Source organism: Elgaria multicarinata, chromosome 20 (genome assembly GCF_023053635.1).
Source record: "Elgaria multicarinata webbii isolate HBS135686 ecotype San Diego chromosome 20, rElgMul1.1.pri, whole genome shotgun sequence".
In the NCBI taxonomy this organism is placed as follows: domain Eukaryota; kingdom Metazoa; phylum Chordata; class Lepidosauria; order Squamata; family Anguidae; genus Elgaria; species Elgaria multicarinata.
Genome location: NC_086190.1, coordinates 17,907,717 through 17,921,500, shown reverse-complemented (window position 1 = coordinate 17,921,500; position 13,784 = coordinate 17,907,717). Strand labels below are relative to the sequence as shown.

At 50.3% G+C, this 13,784-nt stretch overlaps 1 protein-coding gene across 1 annotated transcript in view; it reads right to left on the bottom strand.

The window, feature by feature from the left end:
- The window catches only part of TMCO4 (transmembrane and coiled-coil domains 4), a 29,653-nt gene that overhangs the window by 1,716 nt on the left and 14,153 nt on the right, over positions 1–13,784 (bottom strand). The window contains exons 7-13 of the mRNA XM_063145479.1: positions 13,142–13,285; positions 11,432–11,551; positions 8,785–8,949; positions 7,909–8,045; positions 6,721–6,805; positions 2,722–2,839; positions 1,636–1,753 (exon numbers count right to left, since the gene is read on the bottom strand). Coding sequence (XP_063001549.1) covers positions 1,636–1,753; positions 2,722–2,839; positions 6,721–6,805; positions 7,909–8,045; positions 8,785–8,949; positions 11,432–11,551; positions 13,142–13,285 — 887 coding nt within the window. The remainder of the gene's footprint in view (positions 1–1,635; positions 1,754–2,721; positions 2,840–6,720; positions 6,806–7,908; positions 8,046–8,784; positions 8,950–11,431; positions 11,552–13,141; positions 13,286–13,784) is intronic.

The following is a 13,784-nucleotide window of genomic DNA, read 5'->3' as shown; positions in this document are numbered from 1 at the left end:
CCGCCCAGGGCACAGACCTCAGAGGGGCGCAGTACTGACCTTTACGGGTCACAGTTTTATACCAATCGGCTGTTTTAATGTTGTGTTGCCAGTGGCGGCGGTATGCATTATACCGCGTGCCCTTTAGTTCAAAACGATTTGCGTGCCAAAGTATCTCCTTTTGTATTTGCGAAAGATAATCAAAAAATTGATGATTACTTATTCTTGCAATTTAAAATAAATTTAGCCGTTTCAAGCGTTGTGCTTTTTGTTTTTTCCACAAAACGTCTGCTCTTAAAAACCGAAGTTGGCAATTTTGGTGTGTGTGTGGGGGAGGGCAAGTAGTTCGCCTTGCCTAGGGCGCAAAATAGTCTGGCACCGGCCCTGCGCAGGTGCGCAAATGGGCTCCTCACCCCGTGGAGATCCAGGGCCGATGTGAAATCCACGCGCACTCCCAAGCTGCAACCCTGATCTTTCAGGGGCAGCCCGGCTCCATTCCGAACAGGTGGGGTCTCAGTCCCTGAACTGGGCTTTCTACAGCATCTCCATCTCATCTGGATTAAAGCCAAGCCTGTTCACTCTCATCTATCCCATCATCAAACCCAGGCAACGTTGCCGCTTAGCTACCGTGACTAACAGCCGTCGGCAGAACAACCCTCTCTCCGGGTTTCTCCGAGAAACAGTTCCAGAACGCTGTGACATTTGGAGCCAACCAGATCTTGGCACGTAACCCGGAAGGTTGTTATGCATGTCTGTTTCCCTGGTTGTGTGTGTGTGTGTGTGTGGAATCCGTGACTTTACGAGGCAATCTGCAACCACAATCTGTCCATGTGGCTCGACCGGTCTTTTTTCAATTTGGGAGAGATTAGAACATTAATTAAAAAGGCCGTCGGGGGATTAATGGGCCGGATTGTCAGGTGTTGCGGCCGCCCTGGCGGGGCTGAGAGAAAAAGCGTGAGGAGGGCTCCGTTCTTTTGTTAACCTGTTCGTTCTCGGTTTTTTTCCAGAAGCCGTGAAATTAGCTGCGGTAAGACGCAGAACCAGCCGTAGATGGAACGGGCAGTAAAAGGTTAAGCTCCATTTGTTCTGCTGCTTGATGCTATTTCCGCAGCAGTTGCTTCATTCGGAGTAATTTTTATTGGTTTATGTTGGCTGTTGTTAGCCCACTGTATTATTATTATTATTATTTCCAAAGGAAAGGAAGGAATCTCGGGGTTGCGATAAGACAGGGTGGTGAAAACCCGGAGCGCGGCGACTGTGAAAAAGGAAAATCCCACGTTTGGGAATTGTTCGGAAAGGAATCCAAAATAAAAACTGCCCGTATTGGAATGCGGAACCTCTTTCAGGTCGAGGGCCGGATTTAATTTCAGAAGGGCTCTTGAGTGCTGCGTTCCAGAGGTGTTTAGCAGAAAGGGGGAGGGGCAAAATGAGAAGTGATAGGCCGGCATTAAGAGTGTTTTTATATTTTGGGCCCACCTCCTTTCGCCTCCAGCCCCACCACCCAATGGAGTCTGGCACCCGAGAGCTTCTCCGGAATGGAATCTGGCCCGCGGGCTGGAAAAGGTGCAACGTTTCTGTTGTAGGCAGTGGCTGTCGAGTTTTCGGCAAGCGTCAGCCAAAAACGTTTCAGGGCCGTCTTCGGCGGCGGCTACTTACGACCGACGAGAGATCCACGTTCACCATCCTCCTGTCGTCCAGGTTAACCGGCTGAAGTCCGGCGACGTTGAGTTGGGCGGAGGAGGTCCGGTAAACGAAGCTTAGCAGCCAGTCACCCCTGGACGAGGAAACAAGAGGAGTCTACGTAAGGAGTCGTCCCGTAATATATTCAACGAGTCCATCAATCGTAATGTAGAAAAGCTCTGGGAATGTTTAGCCCAGAGACATGGAAGTTACGGGGCGATGTGCGAGTGACCTCAGGAACATCAGAAGAGCCCTGACGCTGAATCAGACCAAGGGTCCATCTAGTCCAGCACTCTGTTCACACAGCGGCCAACCAGCCGTCGACCAGGGACCCACAAAGCAGGATATGGTGCAACAGCACCCTCCCACCCATGCTCCCCAGCAACTGGTGTAGATAGGCTTACTGCCTCTGAAGATATGAAGGGCTATAATGCAGAGGATGGAACCAACTTGTTCTTTGAGGTCAGGACAGAACCAAGAGCAGGACATTGCAGGGAAGTGGATTTCGGTTAAACATTAGGAGAAGCGTCCCAATGGTAAGAGGTATTTGAAAGTGGAGAGGCGGTCTCCTTCAAGTAAAGGCTAGATGGACGTCGGTCAGAGTTCTACCCTGCATTGCAGGCCGTGCGTTGAGCAGGGGGTGGAATAGATGACCTCTGAGGTCCCGTCCAATGTTTTCGATCCTTATCTAATCCAGTGACGTCGTTCTCAGAATGGCATAACTATGTGCAGAGCCTCAAATCTGGCCCCGCCCACTTCTCCTGCCCCCTCCCCCTTTTCCTGACCACCAATCATTGGATGGTGTCAAAATTCCCTCCTAAGGGTTTGTTACTGCAAGGAAGAGCTTTAAGTGATAACAGGCTGGTATTTCGGGGGCCGGCCCCTTTACCCTGCGGCCCCCGAGGGCTCCCCTGAAAAAGAAATCGGCCCTCGGACGGAACGTTGAACACCCTCACCACAAAATTTCAGCCACCTGCTTTGAAATCTGTATTACAGGCACATTTCTACAGGGTTAAAAAGAAAGAAAGGAAAAGGAGAACCGGGATTTTAGGGCCTACCGACCTACAATAGCCGTTGATTATCTTTCCCGAGACGACTTTGGCAATGGGCTTCCAGCACTTGGCATCTCCTTCCACCGGTGCTCCCAACAGGATCACGTCTTCAATGATCCCTTTGCAATCTGACGAGAGAAGCGCACACAGGCAGACACCGCAGGGGAGGCGTTAGCCATAAAGTCTTGGGAGGAGAACGTGACCCACAGGCAGAGATAGAGCAGCTTGGGCGTTGCTTGCGGAAGCATTTGTAGCCCCGGAGGGTTCTTTCCTTGGGCTTTGATAACGACGCAACTGCTTTATCATTGGTTGCAAACCGCGTTGGGATTTCTAAAACGGGAAGCGATACACGAATCGCCAAAAATACCCTCGAAGGCTTGACGGAAGGCGGGTTTACTAAAAAGAAAGGCCTGCTTAAATTCACGGTGATTTACTCCCAGGTAAGAATATAAGAACATCAGAAGAGCCCTGATGCTGGATCAGACCCAGGGTCCATCTAGTCCAGCACTCAGTTCACACGGTGGCCATACAGCCGTTGGCCAGGGATGAACAAGCAGGACATGGTGCAACAGCACCCTCCCACCCATGTTCCCCAGCAACTGGGGCACACAGGCTTACAGTCTCTGATACTGGATGTAGCACATAACCATCAGGGCTAGTAGCCACGGGTAGCCTTTGCCTCCAGGAATTGATCCAACCCCCTTTTAAAGCCATCCAAATTGGTGGCCATCACGACATCTTGTGGTAGAGAGTTCCACAATTTAACTATGCCCTGCGTGAAGAAGTCCTTCCTTTTCTTTGTCCTGGATCACCCACCCATCAGCTTCAAGGGCACGTCAGATTATTTCAGCCTTAAATGAAGACTCTGGACTCAGTGGAACCCTCACTTTTGGACCTAAAGGTCCCCATGGCAGCTAAGACCACACAGGAAAACCAGTAATAGTCAGCGTGGTGTAGTGGTTAGAGCATTGGGCTGGGATTTGGGAGATCTGGGTTCTAGTCCCCGTTTGACCATGAAGCTCACTGGGTGAAAGTCACCTAGTGAGCTTCATGGCCAAACGGGGACTAGAACCCAGATCTCCCCCTGACCTACCTCACAGGGCTGTTGTTGTAAGGATAGAAATTAAGACGAGAGGAAGAGCGCTATCTTAGCTGCCTTGCAAGAGGGGGGGGGAATGGTGAGGTAGAAGTCTAATAATAAAGAAATAAATGTAATTAATTAATTCCCAGGGGGGGGGAATTGCTCCTGCAATTATAAACATCATAATAAAAATATGAATGAATAAAAACAGCAGGAAAATTCAATTCAGAATGGAAAGGGGGAAATAATACATCCGTCCTTTCGATCCACTTCAAAACAACTGGATGGTTTTCCGCATCGCCGACCCCCAAGAAGTTGGAGAATTATTATCAGAAATGGCAAGTGGGAACCTGCAAGAAAATGTTGCAGCGTGGCTTGCTGCTGCCCGAATTCCGGCCGCTCCATTCTGTTTCTTTTCCCCCTCTGCTTTCCATACTGCCCACCCCGGAAATCCAGTGGGGCCCAATCCGGCCCTTCACGGTTCCCCACAAGACCCTGCCCCCTTCCCCCCCCAAACACCAATCGTTGGGGGGCTTACCAGCTTTTGCGTATCCCCCCCCCCCATTCTAAAAGGTTGAAATGCTTCTTCTAAGTCCTAGTCCCAGAGCTCTCAGCTACAATGCACTGGTATTTTGGCTACACCCTTGTTGCATCTGGCCACGCCCCTAACCGGAATGCTGCCCCCCCTCCCACACTGGGACCCTTGCTGAAATTGAATTCAGCCCATGGGCTGAACCCTGGATGATGGGAATTGAAGCCAAAAAATCTGGCCAGTGCCAAGTTTGGGAATGGTGACCGTATGGGATAGCGGCATAAAATCATTCACATTTCCATCCCCTGGGAACCTCTGCTACTCGAGAGAGCAACCACTCATCGTTGTAATATTATTATTATTATTATTATTATTATTATTATTATTATTATTATTATAATATTTGTATCCCACCTTTCGCCCAATACTGGGCCTCAGGCCTCCCAAGCACAAAGGGACCCATTTCTTGAACAAGAAATACACCATCGCAAATTATACCGGTGCGGCCAGCGGCCTCCTGCAAAAGTAAGATCATTTTGCAAGCTGCCTTTTCTTGGGGAGACGAGAAAGAAAGGGGAAAGATCGGGTAGGAGAAGAAGAAGAGGAACTGGAGCAGGACAGGATTTCTGTTTTGTTCCGAAAACATCCGATTTGGGCAGGCGACAATGTTTCCCCGGCACGCTCCAGAGGCAAAGAGGCGATTTCCGTTGCCTAAATGGAATCCGCGAGGCAGATTTGACTCAGCTAATTCAAATGCCGCAGGGCTCCTTATTTGTACGGACTTCATACGCCGGCGGCGAAGAATTCCTAGCGGGCTTCGAATTCGGACGCTGACAGCGTCACGTTTGCGGCTTGAGCTTCCGGCCTCGAAAATGCCCTCCATCATTAACAACCCACCCCCAATTCCGCCTGGAATGACCCCCCCTCCTCCTCCTCCCCTTCACATCCCTCACTTAAGCATCGCCGTCACTCTCGGTGCTACAGCATCGCTGGGAACGAGCCGAGAGAGGTACCAGGGTTACCTAGCAACCACATCCCCCTCCTCTTTTGGGCCCTGCACAGCAGCCAGCTCTAAAACCAGTGGCCGTGGGTCATGGGAGTTGTAGTCCAACAGATCCGGAGAGAAGCTGGGGCAGAGACAACCGTGAGATCCACCATCTCGCCTGATAATGAACGCAAGCGCCCTACGTCCCTCTGACAGCTGTTGGGGGGGGGGGAAGCAAACCGTACACCCTAAATCTGCACGCTCTGGGCTGGAAAAGCGTCGGAGCCGTTTCGAAAGCAGCAGACACCAGATTTTCTTTGGGTTTTTGGGCCACGAATCTCTCGTCGCGTTAATTGGTACAAACTGTCCCGATGCAGCTGTCTTTGGGGGCAGGGGGGAGCTCACAATATCGGCAATCGAGGGACGTCACAAGTTGACAGACGGGTTTGAGGAGGGGGAAAGGCCATGGCGGAAAGAGGGGAACCAGAAGCCAAGGACCGCGGCTTTACGAAGAAGGGTGCAACCTGCAAGGATGTAGGGATGGGAAGAACCGGCAGCCACGGCTGCCGAAAGAGATCCGGGAGAGACACGGAAATGCTGCTTGTCACATTGGCACCATGATGCGTTGAGATGGCTCCGAGATTGGTAACCAGAACGTGCTTGGCTCAAGGGATGTGGGATGCGTGTCCGCCATCCTTCCAGGACTGCGATTCCGCAGGAAAACCTGCCGAGCGCCTGGCTTCCCTCGGAAGGGAATTCCTGAGCTTGGGGGCAGCCACCGATAAGGCCCTGCCACCCGGTCCCATTGAGGGCGCTCCTAACCACGGTGAGAAGAAAAAGAAGCGCTTCTCACAAAGACTTTAAAACCCAGGCAGGTTCATGGGAGAGAGTGGAGTCTTTCAAATGTGGGCTTTGAATTTGGAGATGCCAGAGATTAAAGCCGGCACCTTCTGCCTGAAAAGAAGACAGGGACGGCCTTAGACTAGCTGCCAGCAATAGTATCCGAACCGAACCATGCAGTCGGCGCTCCCTACCCCAAAGGGCAGATCTAGACTTTTGGTAAACCATTTTGCCCCTATTTTCCATTTAATGTTTTTTTAAAAGCGCATTTATTTAAACAGAGGCATAACGATTCGTTTTTCCCCGTCCGTCCAACCGGTGTGTCCGAAATCGGATAAAATAAGAGTCCCGAAACTTTCAGAATAGATTTGTACTCGACAGCTAGACGATATTTCAGTCTGATTTCAAATAAAAGTGCCTTAAAATGTTAGTTATAATTTAATCTGTATTTGGCGTCCCACTTCATGTGGTGCTCTGTGCAACTGCTAAGCCCGCCTATATGGACGGACTGCCCCGAAAACTCAATCCCATATCAAAAGGGGAAGGGGGGACATTTTTTTCTCCTGCATACCTTCTTCCTTGGCCATCTCCTGGAGGCAGAAGTAGATGACCCGGGCGCCCAGACTGAAACCAATCAAAGTCACTGGCCGCTTGCCCTGGAGGGGGAGAAACCAGAATGGGCACATAAACCCCGTCTCGGGAGAATCTCAGAAAGAGAACGGCTGAAGGCCACACAGCGAGCTTCTTGGCTGAGTCCCAGTCTCACCACTGAACCGCACTGCCTCCCTGACACAGCGACAGCTTTCCCCAAAGTGCTGCCCTCCACACACGTCGGGACTGGATCACCCATCAGCCACTGCATCTCAACTTGGCTGTGCGTTTAAAACGAGGCGTTGTTTCCTGATTGGTTGCAATCCTCATGGGAAACGGGATAGAAATATCCCTAAATCAATAAGTATCTGATCCCCTTTTAACTGGAGGGATTAAGAAGATAATAAGATAAGAAGAGCCCTGTTGGATCAGACGGAGGGTCCATCTAGTCCAGCACTCTGTTCACACAGTGTCTACCAGGGACCCACAAGCAGGACATGGTGCAACAGCACCCTCCTGCCCATGTTCCCCAGCAACTGGTGCACACAGGCTCACTGCCTCTGATATTGGAGGCTGTATTTAGCCATCAGGGCTAGTAGCCCTTGATAACCTTCTCCTCCTCCAGGAATTGATCCAACCCCCCTTTTAAAGCCATCCAAATTGGCAGCCATCACCGCATCTTGTGGTAGTGAGTTCTACAGTTTACGCTCTGTATGAAGAAGTACTTCCTTTTTTTTAGGAGTGACGACCAGAACAGGACTCCAAGTGTGGCCGCACCGTAGATTTGTGTAAAGGCCGTATGATACTGGCAGTTTGATTCTCAAATCCTTTTCTAATTATGCTTAACATGGAGTTCGCCTTCCTTACAGCGGCCGCGCACTGGGTGGACATTTTGGTTTCTTGGTTTGTCATCACCAGCTCAGATCCCATCAAGCTTATACTAGGAGGTGGGTTCTTTTGCCGCAACGTGCATCGCTTTACACTCGCTCACAACGAAACGCATTTGCCAGTAAAAGAACCTGGATCCTTTTGCCCGCAGAAAAAGGTAATTGTCTGGTGAACAATGACCCTGATGCCTGTACTGCCCTACAGATCACGCCCCCCCACACCCAAAGATGAACTCAGAATAAGCGCTGGTTTCAGACTGCAAACGTTTGCCATCTCCCACCTGGTGCCGTCCGAGCAATATCTGAGCCAGGTGTTTTCCGACTTCGGCGGAGCGATGGAGGCACACACCCCAGGGGTTATCGATCACGCTAGCGACGGCGAGCAGCGAAGCAGGCCAGGTGAGAGCCGCGACGATACCTGCAAGGTGAAAAGATAAAACTATAAGTCAGAACCGTGGGGCACTTTCTGAAAGGCTTCTAGAAGAGGGATGCTGAACGTGGAACCTGCAGGCAAAGTCCAGTCTATCTGAGGTCCCAATCCTGCCCTCTGGAGTTTCCCAGACAGCCACGGCATCTCATGCATTATAACAGTAGATAAGGCAGTTGAACAGTAGATAAGGCATTTTTGCGCCTACCTTTCCATGGGAGAACTCTACTGAAAAACGAAACTCTTTTGCAAAATCAAAGTGTGCATTTCAAAAGAGTTTCATTTCGCGGATCGGTGCAAAATTAGGTCGCTTCACATTCAATTCTCTCTTCCCTCAACTGTCGCCGCCAGCAGCCGTGCTAAGGGCGATGGAGAGCTGGGCTTGCTGAAAGAGTTGTGTGGGTTCCTCCCCTTTTTTTTCCTCTCCCCTCACCATCCTGTTCTCCTCTTGTGTCGTGTATCTTTGGCTTGCCATTGCAGGGGCTGCCTTGTTTTGCTGACTGCTTACAATCTGCTCCAGGATCCTTTTTGGATGAGGAGTGAGATAAAACATCCTTGAAATTAATAAATACTAAATAAAAAAGCTGAATTTTGGAAAGTTAGATCTCTGTAAGGAGTAATAAAAAAAAAATACAACCTTGTTAAATGAGCTAGATTTAGATACCTTTGTCCTTTCATCTTTAAAATGGGAACATACACAAATAACACCCCATGAAGGATGGATTCCCACCTGACAAGACCGTGTACTTCAGGGCTTCCTGTGCCACCATGTTCACTAATCCGTTCAGCAAGGAGTCGAGGGCGTTGCCCAGTTCCATGAGGTATTTCGATTCCCAGGCTAAGCAATACTGCTCTTTGGAATGCAACAAGTTACTCCATGGACCCGTGAAACTCCCTTTAACAAAAAGTGGGGAGAGAAATTGGGGAAGCAGAGAATTACCACTGGCCTTGCAAAGATCCCCCAGGCATTTTCGCTCCACCTAAGAGTCGAGAGTCCTCAACCTTCGGGGCACATTTGGAATTTTGAGCGTGCGTCTTGGGCGCTCTCACAAAATGGCTGCCGAGGAGGTGGGGCTTGCCCATACATAAAAGGGCTGCTATGGCGGACATGGCCGATCGCTGGGGAGAAAAAATCAACACCCTCGTTTCCCAGAAACGGATGGGAATAAACTGGTGAGACGAAAAGAAATGGAACCCGTCCAATACAGGTGGTGTGTTCTAAGTGCCGGAACACACAACCGCTCTTTTCAACCCAGTTAAAAAAGATGGCGCTGGTGGATAAAGCTTCACTTTGCCACATGTCAGATTCCCAGTTAAAAAATTAAAATATATATATATTTCAGAAATAAAAAAATAAATATCACGAAAGGGCAGGTGGACTACATTTGAAATGCCAGAGTTCTAGCTTAGCGAGTTGAGACAGGACGCTTTGTATTATAATAATAATAATAATAATAATAATAATAATAATAATAATAATAATAATAATAATAATAATAATAATTTTATTTGTTACCCGCCTCTCCCTCTGGATCGAGGCGGGGTACAACACAAATGCAAACATCAATACAACTAATTGAAACAATTAAAACCAATACATCACTAAAAGAAGCACATCATTAAAAGACAAATTTAAAATTCAACTGAGTAGGCCTGCCGGAAGAGATCAATCCTTACGGCTTTCTTAAATTCCGGAAGGCGATTAAGTTGAGAAATGTCTCCCGGCAAGCCATTGCACAATCTGGGAGCTGTAGAAGAAAAGGTCCTCTGGGTAATACCTGTCAGCCTTGTTTTTGTGGGCTGGAGTAAGTTCACCCCAGAGGACCTGAGGGTGCGGGGCGGATTGTACGGGAGAAGGCAATCCCGCAGGTAGCCCGGACCCAAACCATGTAGGGCTTTAAAGGTGATCACCAACACTTTATACTTTGCCAGGAAACTAATTGGCAGCCAGTGAAGAGATTTTAAAACTGGTGTGATGTGGTCACCCCTAGGTCGACATTTAAAGCTGACCAATGTCACACGGGGTGGAGCTAGAATGGCCAAAAATGCCAGCAGATTATCGCTCAGAGTTCTTCCTGCCCAGTTACGAAACATTTCAGCCTTTTAGGAAGTGGAGAAAACAACTCCAGATTCTGCATCCGCACAGCACTTTATTTATTTATTTCATTTTTATACCGCCCAATAGCTGAAGCTCTCTGGGCAGTTCACAAAAGTTAAGCGTCGAGAGCCCGGTGCGGCTCTTAACGGGCACAATCTGGGTTAATTTTGTCCTGGAGTGCTCCAATTCAGAGGGTAGTGCGGAAATGGATCGAATCCGGTTCTGCCCTGCGGATTAAGCACCACACGCCGTTCGTTGCCAAGTAGGGGTTAATCCACAGGCCGGCCGGAAACTCACAGCATTCAGCTACGAAGCATGCCTGGTTTCTTAAACGGCTGGATTAAAGGCAGAGTGCGTGTTGATGCCTTCGCCCTTTCACCCAGGCATAGCCCCGCATCGCGTGGGACGACAGTCGGGGCTGAGAAAATAAACCGGTGTGAAAGGCAAACAGAAGAGCGGGTTTCGTAGGGCCAGGGAGTTTAACGAGAACAGCTCAGCAGCAGCAGCCTCATAAGAGCGCCCTGCAAAAGGAAGGGACGCCCAGCGTGCAAAATGTTAACAGCAGCAGCAACTTATGGGATGAGGTGACTCTGGGAGACTGGAGTGCAGGATTCATAGAATCATAGAATAGTAGAGTTGGAAGGGGCCTCTAAGGCCATGGAGTCCAACCCCCTGCTCAATGCAGAAATCCACCCAAAAGCATCCCTGACAGATGGCTGTCCAGCTGCCTCTTGAATGCCTCTAGTGTGGGAGAGCCCACAACCTCCCTAGGTAACTGGTTCCACGGTCGTACCGCTCTAACAGTCAGGAAGTTTTTCCTGATGTCCAGCCGGAATCTGGCTTCCTGTCACTTGAGCCCGTTATTCCGTGTCCTGCACTATGGGATGACCGAGAAAAGATCCTGGCCCTCCTCGGTGTGACAACCTTTCAAGTATTTGAAGAGCGCTATCATGTCTCCCCTCAATCTTCTCGTATTCCGGACTGCGCGTACCTTGTACCACAACCAAGCCCATTTCAGCAAGCTGTCATTGCTGTCATGCTGGTTAGACCAGGGACAGCAGATGTTTCAGCCTACGATTCCCATAATCCTTCACTCTTGCCTGTGCCAGCTCGGGCAGATCGGAGTTACAGGACAAACCATTTCGAGATTACACCATCGGTTCTCCACCTTGCCACTAGTTGTGACGTCACGGAACGTTAGCAAACATTCTAACTGCGGTGCGCGGGTGCCATCTCTACAAATGCTCTCTCTCTCTCTTTTTTTTTGCCTTACCCTTACCATATTTGCCAGTAGAAAGCCAGCCAGTAATGGCTATTGTGATGTGAAGTTGTTTGCCTTCGGTTAAGGGTAGGAACTCAAACTCTTCTATGGCCCCCACACGCTTCTTCATCTTGTACCCTAAATAGACACACGCGTACACATGTAATTCACACGGCTTCATTTGTGTACCCAGCTATTAAAAAGGCGAGGGACGGTTTACTGCGGGGGTGGGCGACTCCAGACATTTTGGACTACAACTCCCAACCTTCCTTGACATTGGCTTTGCCACTAGGATTGATGGGAATGTAGGCCGAGGCATTGGTGGATCACAAAATGGTTTCCTGAGTCAGCTTCCAGGTATCAGTAAAGAGACACCATATTTTTCACACATTCCCCTGCCCCGTCTCGAAGCCTTAACGATTCGGTCTGCTCTGCCCTTTGAGCATGCAAAATTTTTAATGGTGGAAAACCCAAGCTATAGGAATGCAAACAACCGTACTGAACCCACCTAAAATAAACACTTAACAGTATCTATCTGTCTTGTGTTCATGGTCACCGTGCATATAAAGATCTAGATTATGGATCTGCCACAGCCATTTGGACGCGGCTTTATTTACACAGCGGTTGTGGACACAGGAGTTCTCTGTTGATTTTGCGTGCGTTTCGCTGGTGTGCGCGGCAGGCCACGGCCCGGGGTCAGCCGCTCAGGGGGGCAGGAGGGGTCTGCCCCACCAGTGTAACGATTCACACTCCTTCAGACCAGGGCTGCGGGCGGCGCCATTCCACCATCTTCCAAGCGCATGGAGGTGTTTTAAATTTACGAAGCGAGAGTGCGTAGGGGGAGAACGCCTTAACGGTGAAGGAAAGGAAAGGAAAGGAACCTCTCGTGCAAGCACGGAGTCATTACTGACTCTTGGAGGGACGCCAGCTTTCACTGACGTTTTCTTGGCAGGCCTTATAGCAGGGTGGTTTGCCGTTGCCTTCCCCGGCCGTTATTCCCTTTCCCCCAGCTAACTGGGTTCTCATTTTACCGACCTTGGGAGGATGGAAGGCTGAGTCGACCCGAGCCTGATTCCGCTGGGATCGAACTCAGGCCATACGTTCAGAGACAGCTGCGCAAGACATAGCTCTTTCAGCCCCAGGGTTATGAATTCCGGTTCAGGGAGGCTCTCGGGGGCCATATTCCAGTGGTGGGAGGGGCCAAATGAAAACAGGGCGTGGCCAAAACCACCCACCTTTTTTTTTTTTAGCTTGAAGCAGTTCCTGCCAGTTAACTAAACCTTGGGAGGGGCATTCCACCTTTTTAGAAAGGGGGGGGAAACATCACGAAAGCCTGGACACCGACCCATGACTGGTGGTTGGGAGGAAAGGGGGCGTGGCCAGGGAAAGGAGGCGTGGCCTTCTGAGAATCCCAGAAGGGCCGGATTTGGCTCCCGGCCCTATTGGCTGATTTCTACTGGACCAACGGACACTGAAATTGCTTAAAAGAACGCTAGAAAACTACTGAGGTCTGGTCTGATCCAACAAGACACATCCGTTGTCTTTTGCTGGATCAGACCAGCACCCAGAAGAGTTCTAGCGTTCCTTTAAGCAACTTCCGTGTTTGCAGGGGCAGCAGAAATTGGCGAAGAGTCGACAAACGCGCCTCTCGTCCTAGGGGGGCGTCTCCGCCATCTACTCTGATCTTCCGGCCGCGCCAGGCAGAGCGCTTCCGAAACATCTCCTTACCGGTGAGTCCGGCTCCCGCAGCGCCGAACAGCGATGCCATGACAGCGATCCCGGCCGTCGAACCCAAGGCAGCCGCACCAGCGCTTCCGATGACGGCCGCCGCTCCGGTGGCCACCAGAGGGGCGGCCAGGCCCCCCGTCAGACCTAAACAGAGGGGGGGGGCTTTTTCAACCGCTAGCAAGCACAAGCAACAGAACAGATGGGCCAAGACTACATCAGGGGGCATCAAACTTCTTTCAGCCCGAGAGCTGATTCCATCAGGGAGCCGTTCCCGTCAGGGGTGCTGTGCCTCCTCAACCCTCAACCTTTCCTAATGTATCGCTAAGATGTGACACCAGGCACCTGGAGTGCCTGGAGTCCCATCTTAGTGGTCCATGAGGTCAGTGTGCAAGCGTCTTCGTAAACCTCCCAGAGAGTGGGGCGGTATATATATGTAATAATTCATCATCATCATCATCATGGCCCACTGAGTCTTGGCTGGCCCTGCTAGGCTTTGGTTCCGGTCCAGGGCAGCCGTGCCTCCTCATCCCTAACCCTAACCTGAGGATTATCACGAGACGTGGTCACCACACCTAAAAAAGGATATTAGAGATCTGGGAAAAGTGCAGAAAAGGGCAAGTAAAATGATGAAGGGGCTGGAGCA